We start from the raw sequence: 23,383 nt of genomic DNA on the forward strand, positions 1-23,383 counted from the left end.
TCCTCTCTGGTCGGACATTTTATAACCTGTCTATATTTGGGGAGTTCGTGGGTCAGATTACCTTTGTTAAAGTCACCAGCGACGATTACTAAGGAGTCCGGGTTGGTCCGCTCCACACTCAGTATCTGGTCGGCGAGCATGCGCTGTGCGACCTGCACGTTAGCTTGCGGTGGGATGTAAACACCGACCAGGATGAACGAAGCGAACTCACGGGGGGAATAGAAAGGCTTACAGTTTATGATGAAGGATTCCAGGTCTGGAGAACAGTGCTGCTGAATCACTGTCACGTCGTTGCACCAACCACTGTTGAGGTAAAAACAGATTCCTCCACCTTTCGCTTTGCCGGAGAGTTCCGTGTCTCTGTCCGCTCTGTAGAGCTGGAATCCTGCCAGCTGCAGCGCAGAGTCCGGTATTAATCCACACAGCCACGTCTCCGTGAAGCACAAAACTGCCGATGAATAAAAGTCCCTGTTTTTCCCCAACAACAGTTGTAGTTCCTCCATTTTGTTGGGAAGTGAGCGCACGTTAGAGAGAAATATTCCAGGTAACGGTGTTCGTAGTCCACGCTGGCGAAGACGTACCAGCACCCCAGCCCGTTTCCCTCTCTTCCGGCGTTTCACCGCGTGAACAAAGGTGAGCGCACCTTTGACCAGAATGTCCAAATATTCCAGAGCAGTAGGCAGAAATGTTGGAAATAACTCCTCTGGTGTAGTAGCCCTGATGTTCATGAGTTCTTCTCTGGTGAGAGAGCTACGGGTACCATCACAGAAGACCGTTTTAAAGCAAAAAACAAAACAAAACAATGCGCACCAACACGCCGAGGCGACCATCTGTGGCGCCATCTTGTTGTCGCATTAAATAGTTTAACTTTCATCAGACAGTGGCCCAGTTTATAAGTCACTTAAAGTAACATGAAATGTGTTACCAGCTCTCTGCCTTGGCTGGGTTTTTATTGAATGTAAATTATTGTGAATCAAACAACAAAGCCTCACAATAATTTGACATTAACTGCAGTAGTTAATTACACATTTTGTTATATCAACGTTCTGTTCTGTCTGTCTAACTAAAGTTGTTCTTTAACTCAGAGAAAATGTTTACTGTGGCTCAAATAAATGCACTTCTTTTCTCATGAACATAAATGACCTTTTTCAATTTTACTCACTTTCTCCCACCCCCAAAGCTCCAAAAGAAAACTGTTATTACATTGATTTTCTTAAATTTTAGTCGAATAGTAAGTTCCTAAAAACACATTTATTCATTTATTAGAACTATGCTGTGAGTTTTCCCAACATTTCATTAAAATACGTTTCTTCTTTCATGGCCCTGTTCCTTTTTACTGCCATTTTTCCAGCCCTTCAATCCACTCAGTCTGTTGTTCTCCACTGATGTGAGCTATTTGTTCAGTCTTAAATTAAACACTTTCTGTAGAGAGAAGAGCCTTATCCTGGACCTTTCTTGGACTCTCATTTTTTTCTACCGTTATCAGTACCAATATTACAGTTATTATTATCCTTATGATCCTTAGTTCGTATCTTTACTGCTCACAGCCATCAGCGTCTACAAGGGCTCTTTGAGGAAATCTGTATAATATGAGCTACAACAACATGGGATTAATAAAGTATTTTTGAATTGAATTGAATTGTGAATCATGCTGAAAAACCTTCCAATGTAGCATAATCAAGCATTTCTTCAAAGAGTTGGCAAACATTTCTCTATAGTAATGTAAAAGACTCATTGCCAGTTATCAAAAATGCTTAATGATAGTTATTGCAAAGAGGGGTGTTATTCACCTCCAGTTATTAGGTTTAGGGGGCAATTACTTTTATCTTAGGACCAGTTTGGTTTGGATAGGTTTTTCCCTTTTAATAAGTGTGATCATCATTTGAATACTGCTTTTTATGTGCACATTTGTGAGTGAGACTGGGTGAATGAAGCTCTAGTAAAGTGTTTTGAGTGGTTGGTATGACTAGAAAAGTACTAGAAAAGTTCAGTCTATTTACCACTAGTTACCACATTACTAAAACATGGAGAACAAAGGTTTGACTTTGCTTATAATCTGACTATCAAAATAAGCTATTTTGAATTATTTGGTCTTAAATTGGATATCCATTTGTTTTTCTTTTCTTTATCGAATCTAGCTTGTGGAGGAGAGTTAAATGCTCCATCTGGTACCATCACCTCACCCAATTACCCAAATTTATATCCTCACAGCCGAGTGTGTCGTTGGGAGTTGGTGGTTACACCTAATCGCAGGGTCACACTCACCATTAATGACCTACGGCTGGAAGATTCTGGCACTTCCTGTGTGTTTGACTACGTAGACGTGAGTTCCCTTTCACCATTGTCTGTTTTCAGTGCTGTACATTTTTAGATTTTTAAGAGGGAGTAGTCATCTGGTAATTGGAAGTTGTGAGTTGAATTCTATCTCCCTTCCAGCTTAATCTTTGAATCTGATATACAAATGTGTGAATGTTTTTGCAGGAAATTGAGGAAATATGACCAGTAGTGTAAAACCACTTTGATGGACTATTAAGGCTGAAAACATTGTAAATAAAGCTCCATTGAAATTCAAGTGTGAACACTTTCAAAACAGATTGAGGACAGTTTTGCTAAATATAGCTGTAAATGTGATCTGGGGAATTTTGTTTAGAACTTTGAATGCTACTCATCCTGGGACACACTTAAGCACCACCTATTGACTGGAATCCTTTCAAGCCAAAGGGTTGTTATCTTGACATCCAAGACGTGGCAATTCGAAGTGCTTAAAATCAACACATTTTACCTTTTTTGTGCCTTACTGGGATTAGTTGTCTTATAAAAAGCAATAAAGAGTTGTGGGTTCCAACTTCCTCCTCCACAAATGCTGATGCTCCCTCGGGAAAGGCTCTTTTCCCCAAGTCAGCTTCTGCTTAAAAAAGAAACCTTGGCTCAAAATGCATACTATCAAGTTGAACTGAAATTTGCAGCCACACACATAGACAAACATTTTTGGGTCACACAACAGATGGATTAAGTTCTTAGGCCACAATGACAATATAATTGCAAATTAACAGCTAGATCACTATATTTTGGATATTTAGTCTCCCAATTGAATGATGGTTCAAAACAAACATTAAAACTGTTTTGGAATTAGTAAAAATTGTAACTTAAAGCTTCAATAAAGACCTTCCCTAAGGCCTGACTTCAACTTTTACTGAAAATTTGTTGCCTCTGCTTAAATTAGGGTGGTCAAATGTCCAACCATAATTAAGCTACATGGTTTTGATAAATAAAAAAAAGCAAAAAAAACATGTAGTTAATAGGCAAATAGCTAAAAAAAAAAATGTAGCTAATTATTGTGGAAGTTTTACATGTTTCAGGCTGTATGTAAAATGTTTACCCTGTGTGTGTGTGTGTCATAGTTTTAGTAAGTTGTTTGGGTCAAACAATGCAGATAACCACTCAGGAGAGAAGCATAAAGATTTTAAGGTGTTTATTGCACAACAAAGTTATACTCTGATCAGGAATCAGGAACCACCAACTGCACAAAAGAAAGGAAAACAGGTGAGTAGGTACTGGTGGGAGAAAAATGCAAAGCACTAGTTAGGTTTAGTTCTGTCTTACTATATGTATGACGAGATACTACCAGGGGGAATACAGTTGTGGAGTCTGGGAGCTTAGTACGGGAAGGTCCTCTTGACAGCTGATAACTTGGGCCGGTTAGTCGTCAAGTCAGGAAGCTGCCAGCCAGGATTAGTCCAGGAAGATAACTAGATGCTTGGATCTTGAGTTCCAGGAAGATAACCAGGTTGCTAAGAGTCCAATTGATCCAACGATAGGCAGGACTGTGCAGTCTGAGCCTGAGAAGGAGCACACAAAGGTAAGTCGAAGCACTTCGAGAAACTATAATTAAAGCAAGGAGTCTTGGCGTGAGTCTGTACCAGTGAAGGTTAATACTTAGGCGCTGAAGTTCTGGGATCCTCCACCTTAAATACACCCAAGAGCAATCATGGAATGACGAACACCTGCTCCTTCATCACCTGGTGCTCCAGTTCCCTCTAGTGACCAAGCAAAGTTAATAGCAGGCAAAAACACAAACAGAAAATTTCCAGACTCTGACATCATGGACTGGGAAGTTGTGCACCCAGTTCTTGTTCTAAAATTCTATATAAATCAGTGTATTAATATTGGACACAAACACACACATGTTCAAACACACACATGTTCATACAAAGACATGTTCAAACAAATCATTAAAGGCCCCAAATTAATATGATAAACGCATTTGCACGATGACTGAATGTAATACTTTGACCAGAACTATATGCAAAAAGTAAGAAATAAAAAACTTTATTTTATATCCTTAAAGAAATTGCTTTGCAGCACCACCTACAAACACTATCATTGACATCTAGACATTTATAGGGTAAAGGAAACAAAAATAATACCCAAATATTTGTGTTTGCTCGATTTTTTTATAAGGCTTTACAGCCTGAGGAAGAATACATTTTTTTAGATCTGATGTGGGGCCATCCATAATACCCTGGTCACAATATTGAATATCAGCATTTCATTTCAGTAATGTAGAAAGACACGATGCCATAGGCAAAATATGATCCCACATTTATGTTTCTACAGGTTTAACACTATAGCATACAGACGATTTCATCACCACATAACTCAGCCTGGCACAGATTTTTTGGACAGGTCAAAAAATGAAAGAAAAAGATAATAAAATGGGACCCTGAAAAGTTGTGACTTGATGCTCCAGAAAATTTGCTTAATTTCCTCATGTTTTGATCTATGACAAATGTTTTTTTTTTTAAACACCAGCATACTTGGCAAGATAAAGAATAGTGTGCCACAGATGTTTACTTTTTACTAATATACATAAAGCAGCACTAATGTTGGAAGGGAGGTTGAATGTGCATTTACCTATATTACACACCTTCCACCTTGTGAATCAGTCACAAACCAGTAACCAGTAGACACTTTAAGGGGTAGCACAGGCTTGCAGAACAAGAGTGATTTAGTAATAAGATACACAAGACAGTTGCAGCAGTGGGTGTTTGGACATAATGGTATGATCCTCCTGTGTCGGACTGATCTAAGAAAAGTAAAAAACAGCAGAATCTGAATCTGAAGACATTATAAGGATGGTGCACAGCTACTTTGCTTGTATTTCAGTGCTAAATGCATGAGAGGGCTCACATACATTGGACAGGTGCATACTGAGTTGTAAGCCACATCTCACCTGCATAATAAATAAAGGGCGCAGGACCTGAGATCACCAGATCTCGATTGACCTACTGATGTGATTTGTTGAAACTTTGACTGTAAGAGCCAAAGCTCTGCATCTAAGATCAGAACTGAACATCATTTATTTACCTATCTGAGATTGGGTCGAGAGGAAATAGGTCCAGGAGGGGAACCCAGACATCCCCATTACACTTTCCTTCTGAAATCCCAAGGTGTTCTATTCCTTCCAGTGAGTTTTGACAGACTTCTTCATCTCTATTGCTGAAACAAATTGTAATGGCTAGTGTATGTCATCTTGTTTTTTTCAGCGATGATCCATATCTCATCTTACCATAGGTGAAGGTAACGTAAAGGCAGTGCTTTGCCCTTAGTTCAGCTCTTTGCTCATCACAACAGGAAAGGTCCTGTCTCTATTCATCTCCTGAGGCAAAGACTTAGTCCACACCTCAAAACTAAAAGAACAGAAGATCTCAATTTCAACTTAAGCATCAAAATTCAAAAGAAAATGCCAAATTAAAATTAAAGTATATGCTAGAAAAACAAATCCTTTGTTAAGACAGAGCTTGGTCAGAACTTGTGATAAAATATTTGGAAATTATCTTTTTTTTTTTTTTTTACAAAATCTTTCAGTAGACCATACCAGAAAGTAAAAATATTTTCTCATCAAAATCCTGTTTCTTACAGGTATTTAATGGGTTGGGTGCTGATGCCCCTCGCCTACAGCGATTCTGTGGTACAATCTCACCGGGCACGCAGGTACACTCCTCTGGCAACACCATGGCTATCGTGTTCCACACTGATGCTTCGGTGTCCAGTGGTGGCTTTATGGCTACTTACTCGTCTGATGAGCCTGCGGGTGAGTTATTTTCTCACGAAAAACATGTGTTTGACCACTGACAGTTTAATATCTGTAGAATTTGTTTATCCATATTAAATTTCATTTAAACACAGTACATCCTGGATAGAAGGTACTATTTCGTTGCAGGGACTGTGACACAAACAGAACCAACTCCCACAAACACTCAAAATTAGGAAACTATAAGTCACTTGTTTACTATATGGTCATATTTTCTGGAGTGTGAAAGGAGACACTGACACATTTTAAAAGAAGCATATCAAGTAGTGTTTGATAAAGATTACCTGTCATTTAACACCAAATAAACCTATTGTATTTCTCAGTGGAAGCAGAAAATATGATACCTACACTAATTAAAAGATAACAAGGTAGGGAAAGTCAACAACGTTATGTTTCTAGGAAGTATCCTGACCCACATACACAATCACACTTAGGACTCAGAATGTACCTGATAAAAATGTATAAAGATGAAATAATAAACTTTAAAACTAGGGTTGGCTATGTGTTCATGGTTTAACCGGGCCACGAAGAAGAGAGGATCATTTACATGGAACAAGGGGTCAGAATAGGAGGGAATCTTTCAACAGAGGAGGTGATTGGCTTACTGTTCTGAAGTTGGCAGACAGAGTTTAAGGGGGAAAGGCATCCTGGTGGCAGTTTCTAGGAATTCAACTTAGAGGGTGTTCTTCATAAACTTCTTATAGGTTTGGCTCTATAAGGCTAAGGGAGCTCTATAAGAAACAAATTTCCTTTCAAGTCCTGGTTGATTTTCTACAAAGATGGAGTAGAAAGTATTATTTGTATCTGATCAATAATATAATACACCAATAGAGCTGTGGACTGCTAGGAAAAGCAAGTCTGCATCGTTGCAGCTCAACAAGAGGTTTTGAAATCCAAGATCCGCGGTGCCTGGATACAGTTAATGCTGTTCGTCCACAACTGTCAACATTGCTATCAACTTGAGTAATTTAGATCAGAGACTGATCCAGGAGAATATATAAGAAAAATAGATAAATGCAGTTTGTATTGCTGTCCATTGAATTAGGTTTGAAAAGAAATAGTTTTAAATACTGACTCAAAACCTTGATGTTTTCTTTGAAATGTTAAGCATAATTTTGCTCGTCTCTATATATTCATGTTTTGTCAGAGTGTGGTGGAATTCTGAGTAACGTGGCAGGTGGCAACTTCACTTCACCTGGCTACCAGGTATCCAATTACAGTAGCAACCTCAACTGTGAGTGGTCAATTCAGAATCCCCTTCACATCAACTCCTCAATCGTGGTCCTTATTGAAGACATGCACCTGGAAAACCACCAGACTTGTGAATTAGACTACCTTGCGATCCGCTTAGGTGAGTTTTTCCAAAATGACTACATGGTTGTATCACAAAGTGGAACCCACCAAATTACTTGTTTACCGTTTTTTTTTTAACTGGCCACATAAAAAATCCAAAGCAGTACCCACCCATCCCATGAAACAGCTGCTAACAGCCATCTGCAAAATGAACCCATTTAACTGCCATCTTAGTTTTATTTTCCTCCCCTCTGGGTAACATCAGTCATTAATTAGGTTATTGCTGGATAAACTTTACCCACAGATACAAGGATGGCGCCACATACAATTGGTAAAGATTAAGATTTTTCAATTAATTATTGAGACTAAGAAAATTTATTTTCATCATGTCATTACATATTTCAAGAAGATTTAAGGGGGGCAGCGCTTGCGAAGCGGTAGAGCGTGCGACTCATTTATGGATGCTTCAGCCCTTGACGTGGCTGTCCCGTCTGAAATCCAGTTACTTCTCTCTTCACCCCATTTTCTGTCTCCCTATTTTCACAAAAATGGCAAAATAAAGACCACTAATGCCACAAAATAAAATAAAAAATAAATAAAAAAGATTTTTTTAGATTTATTTCTTTAAATGACGATGAGAGCATAGGAACTCTCTCCAAAAAGTTTAAAAGATAAAAATGTCCTAACCTAGATGGGTAATTTGCACTTTACTCAATAATATAATAATAAATTAAGCGCTACACTGGCTTGGATAGATTTTATTTGTTTATTCAGTTAGTTTAGCTATTCCTGTTTAATGGGGAGTGGGGCTTAATAATCTAGGGCTTTTCCCAATATTGAGCATTTATCCTTTTTTACAGCATGATGTAAAGGGAGTGTAGCTAAACTAAAATAGGATAGAATAAGACATGCACTGGTCAAAGCCAGCAGCATATTCTTATTAATTTTCTATGTTTTATGCTAATGAAATTAATTGTAGGTAATTACAAAGAAAATATTCTTTAGTATGCTCAGCTTGTTTGTTTTGTCTTACTCTCCATAATCTCTCAAGGTGATTCGGATGGGGACCTTTTGGGCAGGTTTTGTGGACGAACGCCACCCGCAGTCCCTATAGTGGTATTTACACCAGAACTCTGGGTCCATTTCCGGACTGACTCTTCACAGGGAGATTTGGGTTTCAAAGCCAAGTACTCTTTTTCTGGTAAGACAGTGATAGTTTATTTAAAAAAATATATTTTACCATTTTAATAGCTAGCATCCATAACACAACCCCTTAGTGCCCATAGAGGTAATGATTTCTCTACAGAATGTGGAGGCTGGCAGACAGGTGAGGGTGGGGTGTTATCCAGCCCTAATTACCCCAACATGTATCCCAGCCCGAGTCGGTGTGCTTGGCTACTGGAAGCTCCCACTGGCTACACTATCACAGTAAGTCCTAAATACATCCCATTGCATTTATCGAACAAAAAGAAAAAGAGAAAAAGAAAGTTATACATAAGCAGTACAGTACTAATAAGAAACATGCTAAACTTAGCTAGCTTCAAGACATGCCTCGGAGCCCAAACTGTACCACAGCTCTCCCAGGATCCTGAAGATGTTAGAGAAAAAAATACAGTCAAATCTGGAAATACTGGGATACTGAATGTTTTTTTTTTTTTGGGCTATTTCCATATAGAATTCTTTAAATTAAAATAAAATATTCGTACTCATACTTGTCGTCTTCCGTTTTATCCGGGACCGGGTCGCGGGGGCAGCAGACTCAGCAAAGACACCCAGACGTCCCTCTCCCCAGACACCTCCTCCAGGATGAGCCCAAGGCGTTCCCAGGACAGCCGAGAGACATAGTCCCTCCAGCATGTCCTGGGCCGTCCCCTGGGCCTCCTTCCGGTGGGACGTGCCTGGAACACCTCCCGAGGAAGGCGTCCAGGAGGCATCCGGTATAGATGCCCGAGCCACCTCAACTGGCTCCTCTCGATGTGGAGGAGCAGCAGTTCTACTCCGTGCCCCTCCCGGATGGTCGAGCTCCTCCCCCTATCTCTAAGGGAGTGCCCGGCCACCCTACGGAGGAAGCTCATTTCAGCCGCTTGTATCCGGGATCTCGTTCTTTCGGTCATGACCCACAGTTCATGGCCATAGGTGAGGGTAGGAACGTAGACCGACCGGTAAATCGAGAGCTTCGCTTTTCGGCTCAGCTCTCTCTTCACCACAACGGATCGGCACAGCGCCCCCATTACTGTGGCAGCCGCACCGATCAGTCTGTCGATCTCCCACTCCATTCTTCCCTCACTCGTGAACAAGACCCCGAGATACTTAAACTCCTCCACTTGAGGCAGGAACTCCCCTCCAACCTGAAGAGGACAAGCCACCCTTTTCCAGTCGAGTACCATGGCCTCGGACTTGGAGGAGCTGATCTTCATCCCAGCTGCTTCATACTCGGCTGCGAATCGCCCCAGCGCATGTTGTAGGTCTTGGCTAGAGGGAGCCAGCAGGACCACGTCATCTGCAAAAAGAAGAGACGAAATCCTCTGGTCCCCAAACCAGACCCCCTCCGGCCCTTGGCTGCGTCTAGAAATACTGTCCATAAAAGGACAGGACCGGTGACAAAGGGCAGCCCTGCCAGAGTCCAACATGCACCGGGAACAGGTCCGACTTAGTGCCGGCAATGCGAACCAAACTCCTGCTCCGCTTGTACAGAGATCGGATGGCCCCTAGTAAAGGGCCCCCGATTCCATACTCCTGGAGCACCCCCCACAGGGCATCACGAGGGACACAGTCGAATGCTTTCTCCAGGTTTACAAAACACGTGTGGACCGGTTGGGCAAACTCCCATGAACCCTCGAGTACCCTGTAGAGGGTATAGAGCTGGTCCAGTGTTCCACAGCCGGGACGAAAACCACACTGCTCCTCCTGAAGCCGAGGTTTGACTATTGGCCGGACTCTCCTCTCCAATGCCCTGGCGTAGGCCTTACCAGGGAGGCTGAGGAGTGTGATCCCCCTGCAGTTGGAACACACCCTCCGGTCACCCTTCTTATGTAGGGGGACCACCACCCCAGTCTGCCAATCCAAAGGCACTGTCCCCGTCTGCCACTCAATGTTGAAGAGGCGTGTCAACCATGACAGCCCCCCAAAATAAAATAAAAAATATATAATTAAATGGTGCAAAATGATTTAAAGACTGTTTCACAGAAACGTCATCAGCAAAAAGTCATCGGAAAGACAAGTGAAAGGAAAGAAGGCCTTCCAACATATTTCAATGTATGAGGCAGCTTCACAGCTTCCGATCATAGGAGAAATTATCTTCAGGACGTCATCACAATATTACAAGCCTAGCATACAGAAACCTATTAGGAGCAAATACAGACGGTCCACTATATGGTGTATATGATCCATAAGCCCATGAAACAGAAATAAATAAATATGAAGAGCAAACACACGATGGCAGAAATATACTTGAGTCCAGATATTTACATTGCATAATAAGAGACATAACCTTTGTCTCAGTCTGACATGAAATTATACTAAACTTGTGCTCCCGGATGACCAAGCTTCTCACCCTATCTCTAAGGGAGAACCCAGACACCCTGCGGAAGAAACTCAGTTCGGCCGCTTGTATCCGTGATCTCGTTCTTTCGGTCATGACCCAAAGCTCATGACCATAGATGAGGGTAGGAACGTAGATCGACCGGTAAATCGAGAGCTTCGCTGTTTGACTCAGCTCTCTCTTCACCACAACAGATTGGTAGCGCCTGCATTACTGCTGACGCAGCACCAATCCATCTATTGATCTCCTGCTCCATTTTTCCCTCATTCGTGAACAAGACCCCAAGATACTCGAACTCCTCCACTTGAGGCAGGACCTCCCCCCCCCGACCCGGAGAATGCACTCTACCCTTTTCCGGCTCAAGGCCATGGCCTCGGACTTGGTGGCACTAATTCTCATCCTGGCAACTTCACCCTCGGCTGCAAACTGCTCCAGTGTGAGCTGTAGATCACGAGCTGATGAAGCCAATAGGACCAGCTGGTCCAGTGTTCCACGGCCAGGTTGAAAACCACACTACTCTTCCTGAATCTGAGTATCGACTATCTGACGGACCCTCCTCTCCAGAACCCGAGAACAGACCTTGCCAGGGAGGCTTAAGAGTGTGAGAGGGGACCACCACCCCGGTCTGCCAATCCAGTGGAACTGCGCCCAGTGTCCACGCGATGCTGCAGAGTCGCGTTAACCAACACAACCATACAACATCCAGAGCCTTAAGGTACTCTGGGCGAATCTTATCCACCCCCGGGGCCTTACCACTGAGGAGCTTTTTTGCCTCTACAACCAGCTGAGCCACATGCTGCTTTGACTGCCGGAACCCATCAGCTGCTTCCGGAGTCCCACAGGCCAAAAAGAACCAGTAGGTCTCCTTCTTCAGCCTGACAGCATCCCTCACCGCCGGTGTCCACCAGCGGGTTCGAGGATTGTCGCCACGACAGGCACCAACAACCTTGCAACCAAAGCTCCGGTAAGACGCCTCGGCAATGGAGGTGCGGAACATGGCCCATTCGAACTCAATGTCCCCCACCTCCCCCGGAACGTGTTTGAAGCTCTCCCGGAGGTGGTAGTTGAAGCTCCACCTCACGGGAAACTCCGCCAGGCGTTCCCAGCAGACCCTCAAGGTTTGTTTGGGTCTGCCAGGTCTGACCGGCATCCTGCCCCACCATCGGAGCCAGCTCACCACCAGGTAGTGGTCAGTGGAAACTCCGCTGCCCTCTTCACCCGAGTGTCCAAGACATGGGGCTGCAGAACATGACACGACAACTAAGTCGATCATCGAACTGCAGCCTAGGGTATCCTGGTGCCAAGAGCACATATGGACACCCTTATGCTTGAACATGGTGTTAGTTATGGACAATCCATGATGAGCAAAGAAGTCCAATAACAAAACACCACTCAGGTTAAGTCCCCCAGCAGAACAAGGGAGTCCCCCAGAGGGACGCTCTCCAACACCCCCTCCAAGGACTCCAAAAAGGGTGGGTAGTCTGAACTGCCATTTGGTGCATAAGCACAAACAGTCAGAACCCGTCCCCCCACCCGTAGGCGAAGGGAGGCTTCCCTCTCGTTCCAGAGTAAGAGCCATGCATCAAGGTGAGCCCGACTATTTCTAGCCGGAACCTCTCTACTTCGCACACCAGCTCAGGCTCCTTCCCCACCAGAGAGGTGACTTTCCACGTCCCCAGAGCCAGCTTCTGCAGCCGAGGATCAGACCGCCAGGGTCCCCGCCTTCGGCCGCTACTCATACCACAATGCACCCAACCCCTTTGGCCCCTCCGATGGGTGGTGAGCCCATTGGAAGGGGTACCCACGTTTCCTCTTCGGGCTGTGCCTGGCCAGGCTCCGTTGCGGGAAGCCCGGCCACCAGGCTCGCCAGCGTGCCCCACCTCCTGGCCTGGCTCCAGAGTGGGGCCCCGGTGATCCCCATCCGGGCGAGGGAACACTGATTCAATTTATGTTACTCGTCACAAGGAGTCTGTCGGCTGCACTTTGTCTGATATCTCACCTAAGACCTGTTTGCCTTGGTTGACCCTACCAGGGGCATAAAGCCCCTGACAACATAGCTGCTAGGATCATTGGGACACTCAAACCCCTCCACCAAGGTAAGGTTGCAGCCCAGGGAGGGGTGGTGGTCCCCCCTCACATGTAAATCTAAACAACATGGGAAGGTCCAGCCATCAGAATATCATTCAGGATGAACATCAATATGTTTTTGTGTAAAATGTGCAGATCAACCCCAGAACAAAAGTTGTTTATATGTTAATTACGGCTTTAAACTGTGTATGAATTGAAAGGTTAATACTTGAATGAAGAGCAAACGTAACTAGACCTATAGTTCTCTAGCCCACCGGTCCTGTAAACTTTGTCTTTCTGCCATGTTTCTGTAGTTGAGCTTCAGCTACTTCAACCTGGAATCACACACCACATGTAGCTGGGACTCTGTTACAGTATTTAATGGAGGATCCCCTGGTTCTCCAATTATTGGCCAGTATTGTGGAACCACCTTTCCTGGAACTATCCAATCAGGCTCCAACAAACTGGCTGTAGTTTTCCTGGCTGATCATAGTGTGTCAAAAGGTGGATTTATTGCCTCCTGGTCTACTGACTCTTCTGGTAAGATTTTAGTAGATAAATATTTACCTGTGATAATGTTTATATTATGTGGGATACGTTTACTTAGCAACACTTCTTCTATATGCTTTAATTTCCCAGTTCAGTCTAAACTCTTTACTGTATGTACTGTATTCTATAAGTTTGTGTATGATGGATGGATGGATGGATGGAAGGACGGACGGACGGACGGGCAACAAGGTTCTCTTGCGACCTTGAGAAAACAATTTGCAATATATAATTGAACCCATGACGACTCAGACATCATTATTGGCCCGTTCCTTCCATAGCATCCAAAAACCTCTTGTTACACAATAAAAATCTACAGTGGACCACATATCCATCAAGGGCATAATTTAATTAATAAAAAGGGTTCTATTTTTCATGTCTGGATTTACAGAGCAGTCTGTTAAATTTAATGACTACTGCCCGCATGATTGGTCAGTATGTAATCTGCATCGTATGCACTGTAGTAGCTCTGAGCAGAGTCCTTGGCTTCGTTACGTTGCTAAAGAACAGTACTTCACACCTGTTCCTCAACTTTTAAATGATTGATGTATTTATTCTTTTACATGCATTTCTGTTCACATACATTTTTATAATATTTTTTTATAATCATGGCATCTTTATGTTTTCATAAGTAAATGATACAGTTTTTATGTGTTGATTTGAAAAATTGTTTGTATAGTCCTGTTTAAATATTCCACTAGGTTGTGGAGGGATGATCCACGCTGATATGGGCACAATTAAGTCAACTAATTACCCCCAGAACTTCCCAGCAAACATGGAGTGTTCCTGGCAAATCATTGCCCATGAAGGAAACCATTTGGAGATGAGCTTCAGTGACAACTTTGAGATCCCAGACAGTACTGGCTCCTGCCAGAGCAGCTATATCAAGGTACAAGCAAGAATCTTCAGAAGGACGGTTTTCTGATTAACTATTATTTCAGGGTAAAGTTAGACAGCAAAGCAACCTGAAGACGTTTTCTAATTCATGTTAGCTATTTAAGGAACAATCTAATATATGGTTGTTTGTTCTTTATAGTTTAGACTTAAAATTAACGGATTATAGTACCTAATACTTTAACTCTAATAAAGAGATACTGAGACAAGAACTCTGAAAATAAGCTGAAATCAAGAGACTCCACACTTCTCATGCCCAGCCATATTAGAAACGCTGACAGTGATTACCAAGGTGGTTTTAGTCTTAATTCCTGATATTTTTACTAAAACATTTTTATATGTTTTTGATAATGCTGACCAAAACATGCCCAGACAGTTGAGACAAAGGTCAAAGAACGGTGTTATGACAAACTGCATTTAATCAGGAATAAGGATGCATATAAAAGGAACTTTGGCTTGTGGACACAGAGCCTCTCCCTGACCTTAATTATCCAGTAACTAAGGGTCTAAAGGTACACAAACATCATTTTTCACAGATTACCTCTGCTTTAAAAGCACAGTTTAAATGTTTTCAGTGTCTTACAATTAAAAGAAAAAACTTTTCCATTTTCCAAAGATTTGGTTTTTTTAGTCAATTAGTACAATTAGGAATTTTTTTAATAAGACTGCATTGATTTTTATAAACCAAAAAATAAGTAAAACTGGGTTTAGAGTTCCATTACACACGTTTGGATTTTATAATTTACAGCATGTAATTTTGAGGAGAAAGGCACTGACATTTTTTTTTTTTTTTGCTTACTTTTAATTTCATTTGTCAACCAAACAGAAGGGGGCATTATTGTATTATATTTTATTTCCTATAACATGTAATTTGATGAAGTAGTTCGCTATCTCCTTTTAAATGTTAACCTGTCACATGTCCTGACGCCAAAGCAGCAGGGAGATCTGTAAAAATAATAATAAAATATTTCTATATATGTAGTTATTTATACAGACTGTTAAACCTTATAAAACTTGCAAAAATAATGTATTTCCTATTCACTGCTTCTCCTTCCTGTCAAGCTTCACTAGATAGTGTCTACAAATTGTACGTCATTTCACGTTTTTATATGTCCAATTCAGGGATTCACCCAGATTTTCCACACTATGGGCTGGGTCTGCAATGACTTGCCTTTTGGTTGGAATCCAGACATGGACCAAAAGGATGTTGTACTGTGTACAGGATTGTTAAAACAAACATACTTTATACATACATATTAACATAGCATTCATTAATGTACATTATAAGCTTACTGTCAACATACAGTATATGTTCAGTATATTTTATCAGGATTAGTCCTAGTCTCTGGCCTTGTCTGGATTATAAAACCTTAATTTGTCCAGGATATAGATGGGTGCAGAGACCCTGAGAGAGGCAAAAAAAAAAATCCTTCTGTACTTGTGTTTCTCTACAGGTTTGGTCAGGCAGCACCCAAAATGCTGATGATCTCCTGGTGACGGGCTGTGGTTCATTGGCACCAGAACCCGTTGTTGCTCCTTATAACATAATCACAAGTCGATTCCAAGCCACTGCTACCCCTGGCGTAGGGTTCTCTATGTCTTTCAGCACCCGTAAGAAACTGATTTAGTTCTAATCATTTTATTTATCTAATCATCCTATTCATGTGTTTTATTCTAACACTGGGAAACATGGCAGCAGCACTCCTCTACAATTAGCAGTTACCCCTCTCAACAGGGCAGCAATTAGGCCCCCAAATCAGCCCCCAGACAAACTTTGCCAGCTGTAACCTTCTGGCTACAGTTAGAGCAAAGATGTTTTTAAATTTACATTTGCATACATTGACATTTATTTTTTTCAGATTATGTGGCTTCAAACATCTGCATTTCATAGCAGATCTTTTAGGCAGATCTGTTAGATCTTTTATAGTAGAGCATTTAGACAGCTTTATCAGCTGACAATGAAAGCAGAAGGTTGTGATAATGAAAGAATCTTTATTTTTAGTTGGATTGTAGATGTTAAAAAGTGACAAAAAAAAAACTTATTCCACTATGTCAAATTGCAAAATAAGAAACTAAACAAATTAATTAGACTCCCAGTAAACAAAAATGTGAACTTGTGCAAAATGGACACTCAAGGATATTCTAAGTCCATGACCTTTATTTCCAAGATGTTCTCTTTATTTCACTAAAATAAGCAATGTAGTTCTGAAAACAACATACTGTCAATTATCTCTGATATCTGGCTGCAGCAGCGTTACCAGTTTATCATTAAATTTGCGTCACAAATCATAAGACCAAAGTTCCAACAAAATGACCTGAAGTTTGATATCTTTTGTTTCTGAGGGTGTGGTGCAAGTGTCAGTGGTTCCAAGGGTCGTGTGGTTTCTCCAAATTTCCCAGCTGACTACCCTGACTACGCTAACTGTAACTACACTATAGATGCTGGACAGCAGACAGTGATTGTCCTCAGCTTTAAGGTCTTCCAGATAGAGGGTATGTGTTTGCACAGAAATAAAAGCAGATGCCTTACTAACAAGCTTTTTCTTTCTTATTGGATGTTGTACCAAATATTTATTTTGTGTTCTGTCTAGCACACTCCGCCTGTATGTATGATGGTCTCAAGATCTACAACCCAGTTACTAGTAGCACTCCAATGGCCACTTTATGTGGTACCAACATCCCAGGTCCTTTTTCCACTCTTGGTCCCATGTTACTTCACTTCTACTCTGACTCTCTGATCACCAGCAGGGGCTTCATGGCAGAATACAGCGCCATACGTAAGTAATTAAAACAAACAATAAGGACAAAGTACACATTAACAAAGTTTAGTAATAAATATGGAAAAGCTTTAGGATTGGTGAATGCTTCGCTTTAAATGGATGCCTCTTTTCTGATCTGCACCTTACGAAATGACAGAGTATAATAACCGTACATGATTAAAAAAAATATTTACCTGGGCAATGATCTTGTTGTTTCGCTAAACCATTAAGTTATGCCTACCTCAGCCGCAGTTGCGCTGGCACCGTCCTCCATCTTTAAAATGTAGTATCGATCCTGGACCTGCAGCTCAGTAAAATGCCTCCACTACAGCCAAACTCATCTGTTCTCTGATTGGATTGTTAAATTCGTGACTGACATGACATTGACCAATTGGCGGAGAGAAAGAAAGTTCTGGTCAAAATTTGTACTTGCAAGTTGAAACTCACACACAAGTTACGGATCTGGGACAGAGTTTTACACGTAGATTTTAGCTTTGTTTCTGTAAACAGACCTTAACAAAGAAAATCTGCAACTAATGCAATTCTGTTTTACACTCACATTCCTATCTACACATGCACACAGCTGAAATTCACAATTATTTATTACAAAACCTAATTCACAACTACGCATTTTGATTTACAAGAACAAAATATTTAGGACTGGAATTTGGGGGAAGACCCCAATCAAATCTTCACTGGTCCTTTTCCATGTGGAGTTAGCATTTGCTGCCCACGCACTTTGGGTTCATGATTGAGTTCTGCAGCTCATTGCCACTGTGAAAATGGATGTTTGGTCAGTAGAATATTCTAATTTGTCCTTATGTCTGTGTTTGACATAGGTTGTTTGTCTCATTTGCCTGCACCCTCTTTCAGTTTTATTGCATTATCTATCATGAAAGAACATCACATAATTCAGTCATATGTAGAAGCTTCTTTGGTTGCACTGGGCAGTAAAGTGGGACTAGTTGGATTGCACTAGGCTAAACATTTGTTGAAAGACCTTGGTTGCATAAGTGCATTTAACATTTTACATGTGTTTTCCTGTGTTCATTTTTCTATCTGTATAACTTCCAGACGAAAAACAGCACAACGCATGTTAGATCCTTTTAGGCTCTATCTGGTACCGAATTGTATGTAGTCTTCAGAGTGGTCTGGTTGTTTTTTTGGGGGTTTTTTTCTTGTTAGAAGCTTGTAAGATTGGAGCCCAGGGTCTGCTTACACTCACCAAAACACCAAAGGTAAATGGCCCGCACTGTGGGTTCGATTCCAGATTCCTCCTGCCATATGTCGATGTGCCCCTGGGCATGGCACTTAATCTCAAGTTGCCTACTGATCTGCGTATCGGTGTGTGAATGTGTGAGCGTTTGTGAGTGCGATTGGGTGAATGTGGCTCTAGTGTAAAGCACTTTGAGTGGTCTGTACGACTGGAAAGGTCCTATGTAAGTTCAGTTCATTTACCATTTAGCCCTTTATTAAGCCCCAAAAGCACTTTATACTACAATCTTCATCCACCCATTCATTAACACACTGACAGTGGTAAGCTACACTGTCACTTCAGCTTTCCTGGGGCAGAATGACAGAAACGGAGCTGCCATACAATTGGCACCCCCACTGCTGATCACTATCAGCAGGCAAGGCGGGTGAAGTGCCTTGCCCAAGGACACAACAACTTAGACAGACAGATCGGGGGTTCAAACCGGCAACCCAACGGTTTTAGGACAAACTCCTACCCCCTGTGCTATAGTCCCCCCATGACTTATGACTGTATCAATTTTTTTTTTATCAGACATCTTTGGCCTACTCTTTTTTTACAGTATGGCATAGCTTTATTACTTGCATGATCCAATTTTGGCCAAGCTTTAGCTATATGAAAGATGACATCAGATTTGACTTTAGGCTACTTTGGTAGAAAAGGTTCTGGGTCACTCATTAGCTACAAGGCCCCCAGGCTCTGCACAAGCCCAAATCCTCATCCCCACCATACAGGACAGTTGGTATCAGGGAATTGTGCTGAAATGCAGGGGTGCATGACCATATATTCATTCAATTCAATTGAATTGAATTCAGTTTTATTTATATAGCGCCAATTCACAACACATGTTGTCTCAAGGCACTTCACAAAAGTCAGGTACATACATTCCTATTAATCCTTCCTGTCTTATTTATCCAAAGGACATTACTCAAGAAATATTGAGCTTTATTCAGGTGCAGCTTTTGTGGAGCTTTTTGCTCTTATCCTACATAACAAGTGCTTTTTCAACCTTGTTCCAATTTTAATGTCATGAACTTTAACATTTACCACACTAACCATGGAGTCTTAGATGGAGCTTTTGGTTTTGGAAATGGCCTTATAACCCTTCTTAGCTTCATGAGCAGCAACAGACGTTCCTTGGAGATCATTACTCATGTATTTTGACCTTGGCATTGTGTAATCCCACATCTTTAGTCAATGCTTTTATAGAGCTTTTAAATTATTCATATGCATCTGATTAGCAGCAGCTGGTTCCTTCTTTCCCTCATAGATCCGATAGAAGACGCTGGTGGACTTAGTTCCAATAAGGATTTTTGTCCTCTGTATCTTGCATGTTGGCCTGCAAAGGGATTTTGAACCAACTTTTAAAAGTTTAGGAAATTTTAGTGTGTAACGGTCTAATATATAAGAGATCTGATTAACAGTCCTGTTAAATAACAGCAAAAATGTTGCTCCAGCCATAGTGAAATCTTTTTTTTTTCTGATGTGGACATCAGATCCAACCACACCATAGCCTGTCATCAAACTGCAATTCTGACTCTTTAGGAGAAACAAAAAAATCTGTTTTTCTTTTTGATTTTTAGCCACCAGTGGCTAAATCCTTAGCTTTATTCCTTACTGAGCACACAACAGAAAGTAACATGTTTCAAAATACATTAACTGGTAACAGGACTCGTGCTGTTGTCCATGAAAAGAAAAGTGCAGAGTGCACAACTGCATTTGTCTCTTTTTTTTACTAGAACTTCAATGTTGAGACCAAATCAAACCAGGGTGGGTAATACTTTTACAGATGTGGGTATGTAATACGATAAGTTAACCTAAATCAGTTACTATCATGTTGTGCATGAGTTCCTTTCTGGAGCTTTAATACCTTATAGTTTTTTTTAAATACAGTAAGGTTGCCATCTAAAAGGGCTTCTGAAGGATCTTCAACAGAACATTGCATCTGCTTCTTTCAAAGAAGACACTGTGTTAGTCATTAAAAAAGATTTTGCTAATTAGAGGAATCTGACTGTTACCTTTTGATTAAATACTCCTGCTTTAGCCTTTACTGTATATCCAATAAATACTGTATATAAAAATGCTAAGAACATAATTGATGTTTGTGTGTGTGTCTTTAGCATGTGGAGGTTTCTTCAATAGTACCTCAGGTACAGTAAGCAGTCCGGCAATCTCCATGACCAACTACCACCACAACATGAACTGTACCTACCATATCAGCATTCAAGCAGACAGAGTGGTTGATCTCAAGTAAGACTTTATGACTAAATGTAGTGAAATAATAAAGTGAAATAATAAATTACTCCAAACATTGTGAAGCCAGTATAATGTACGTTTAATCAATAGTTATTTTCCACATTACATGTCTTCTGTCTCTCCAGGTTTAATACCTTCAGTTTAGAAGCTTCTTCTTTATGTCAGTATGATCATGTGGCCGTGTATGATGGGGCTGACACCTTGGCGCCCTTGCTGGGAAAGTTCTGTGGTACAGTGCTCCCTCCTGAATTACGCTCTTCTACAAATAATTTGTTCATCGTCTTCAGGACAGATGCCACAGTTAGTAGTGTTGGTTGGAGAGCTACATACAGTCAAACACTTGGTGAGTCAACATTAGGAAAAGCTATTTTAATGTGCTTATATGAAATAAATAGGTTAACACAGCATCAAAAGGACAATGACATGTAGTGGACAGGAAAAAAAATGTATTGTAAGTAATGGTGCACTGGAATGGAACAAAGTCACTGTTGTATTGTCACAGGGCTAAGTACCATAAAGTACGTTTGCAATGTAAATATAGAAAAAAACAAGAAAGCATTTAAAAGACAATAAATTACATTAACAGTTAGTGTGAAGCACGTCTTGCTGTTGCCTTCTTTACAAACTGTTCTACAGGGTTTTGGTTTGTGCCGACCTTTTGCCAAATGATCCTAAACAGAAGTCTGGATGGCACACCCTGGCCTCCTCTTTTTGATATATGGAATAAAATAAAATTGAACCTTATTTCCTCCTACTGTTCACTACAGTAGGAGTACTAGAAGAATGTGTCTAAAAGGAGAAATGGTTTAACAAATAAGCAAACATTTTAGAAATGTCTGTTGATAATTTAGAATATGTTTGCGTTTTAAATGGTGACTGACTTATTTGTAATACTGTACTCTTATGTGAAAAGAAAGACAAGGAGTTTTTTTTTCACATTGTGAACAGTTATGCAGAAGTCATAAAATGCATACAGTCCTAAAAGAAACAAGCAAGAAAAAATATTGGCAACTGCTTTTTTAGTGGTTTCACCCATTGTTTAATTTTAAATAACAGACAATGCCGCCTGATTTTCTGTCAAAGGTGAAAATAAGAGGTCTATTGATGTCTAAATGTGACTGAAAACCTGCTAGTGTTGCAAAGCCTCTCTGTGTTTCGGCAGACATTCGGACTGAAAAGTCCAATTCTAACATATTTTCAGGCTAAATAAGAGCAATAACTAGCTGGGCTCATACAGAAAATATGCCAATGTTGGAATTGTTTGTTTGACTTCATACTTCATCCAGCTTGTTTCTTTTCACTGCAAAACAAACATCTGAATCATGTGAATTAAGACATTGCCATCAGTTTGGAAGACAGTTTTCTTGACAACCTATTTGGTAACAGGTGAAATCACTGCTAAATGTTGGTAAAACTCTGGCTGGCTTAACATAATAAGCATTTTACTCTAAAAGTTTCCTGCTTTTGTTTTTGTAGATTTAATGTCATCCTCTCTCCTCTCTTTTAAAAAAAACCTGAAACAATGTCAAAAAATGTCTAAATAATAAGCATATGACTGGAGTTTACTAAGGATAGCTCATTGGACATAAACACAACATAAGTTCAAAATGCAAATCACCTTCAAGCCTGGAAGTGAGTTCAGGGGGTCAAGTCTTTCAGCACCTTTAACATGTTTGTTGTTATCATATTTAGGCCATTTCCTGATGTTTAAAGGAGGGCTCCCATTGGTTGAGGCCCTATTTTTACTTCCATTATCACTCCTCTTCAAAGTGGGACCACAACAGTTTCTTTATCCAATTGTGCACGTTTCACTGGCCAATGACAGCCAGTTAACCTTCTTTGCCAATTTTTACTTATTTGGTGGTGAATTTCTACAGGACCAGCACAAGGATGTGGGGGCTACCTCTCCATGCCTATAGGCATGTTTGGCTCACCCGATCCAAACCTGGATGGACGTTATGAGCCCAGGATGAACTGTGTGTGGACCATTGAGATGCCAGTGAACAAAGCCATCAATCTCACTTTCAGCTTCTTTGACCTTGAAAGCTCCTCTACTTGTCGCTATGACTATGTCAATGTAAAGATCTTTCGTATTCAGTACTAAGTCACTTCTGTAAATCATGATTGACAAAATACACAGTTAATCCCAAAATGATTCTTACCCCTTGCAGTTAGGCTTAAAAGTAACAATTATTTTTTTCTTACGACTGGAAGTTATATTAATGTATTGGAGTGTCCCAGCCAGATTCCTGACTTTTATCTGATAAGGGCTGTGTGGAGGGAGCTAAAGATTAGGGTGATGGTACAGAAGCATTCTAAATGATTGCTGTAATGCATAACAAGAGTTTTCCTTTGATTATTGAGAGAATATAAATATTTTCTGACATTTAATTTTTAAGATCAAATGTCAAGAAAATATATTTTAAATTGATCCCCCCCTTTGCACTGTTTTATTATCTTTTGAGAGATGCCTGGCTCATCTTCCTATCAGAAAAAAAGCAGATAATTTTAATTTAAATCTTGGCAGGGGTGTGAATAATTTTGGGTTCAATTGTATTCATGCTTTCACTAGAGCAATATAATTCAAACAGCAATTTTGCTTGATTTGTATGACTAGTTCCTGATGTTTGTGATGAAGCTTCATTATGTCAAAATACCACAATAATTTTAAGTTCCATGTA

At 40.8% G+C, this 23,383-nt stretch overlaps 1 protein-coding gene across 1 annotated transcript in view; it reads left to right on the forward strand.

The window, feature by feature from the left end:
- The window catches only part of cubn (cubilin (intrinsic factor-cobalamin receptor)), a 214,064-nt gene that overhangs the window by 164,105 nt on the left and 26,576 nt on the right, over positions 1-23,383 (forward strand). The window contains exons 48-60 of the mRNA XM_047349911.1: positions 2,139-2,323; positions 5,923-6,094; positions 7,242-7,445; positions 8,439-8,588; positions 8,694-8,815; positions 13,310-13,535; positions 14,243-14,430; positions 15,890-16,046; positions 16,779-16,928; positions 17,027-17,212; positions 20,567-20,696; positions 20,828-21,045; positions 22,580-22,779. Of these exons, the coding sequence (XP_047205867.1) occupies positions 2,139-2,323; positions 5,923-6,094; positions 7,242-7,445; positions 8,439-8,588; positions 8,694-8,815; positions 13,310-13,535; positions 14,243-14,430; positions 15,890-16,046; positions 16,779-16,928; positions 17,027-17,212; positions 20,567-20,696; positions 20,828-21,045; positions 22,580-22,779 (2,288 nt within the window). The remainder of the gene's footprint in view (positions 1-2,138; positions 2,324-5,922; positions 6,095-7,241; positions 7,446-8,438; positions 8,589-8,693; positions 8,816-13,309; positions 13,536-14,242; positions 14,431-15,889; positions 16,047-16,778; positions 16,929-17,026; positions 17,213-20,566; positions 20,697-20,827; positions 21,046-22,579; positions 22,780-23,383) is intronic.

The sequence above is a fragment of the Girardinichthys multiradiatus genome, chromosome 21 (assembly GCF_021462225.1).
Source record: "Girardinichthys multiradiatus isolate DD_20200921_A chromosome 21, DD_fGirMul_XY1, whole genome shotgun sequence".
Classification (NCBI taxonomy): domain Eukaryota; kingdom Metazoa; phylum Chordata; class Actinopteri; order Cyprinodontiformes; family Goodeidae; genus Girardinichthys; species Girardinichthys multiradiatus.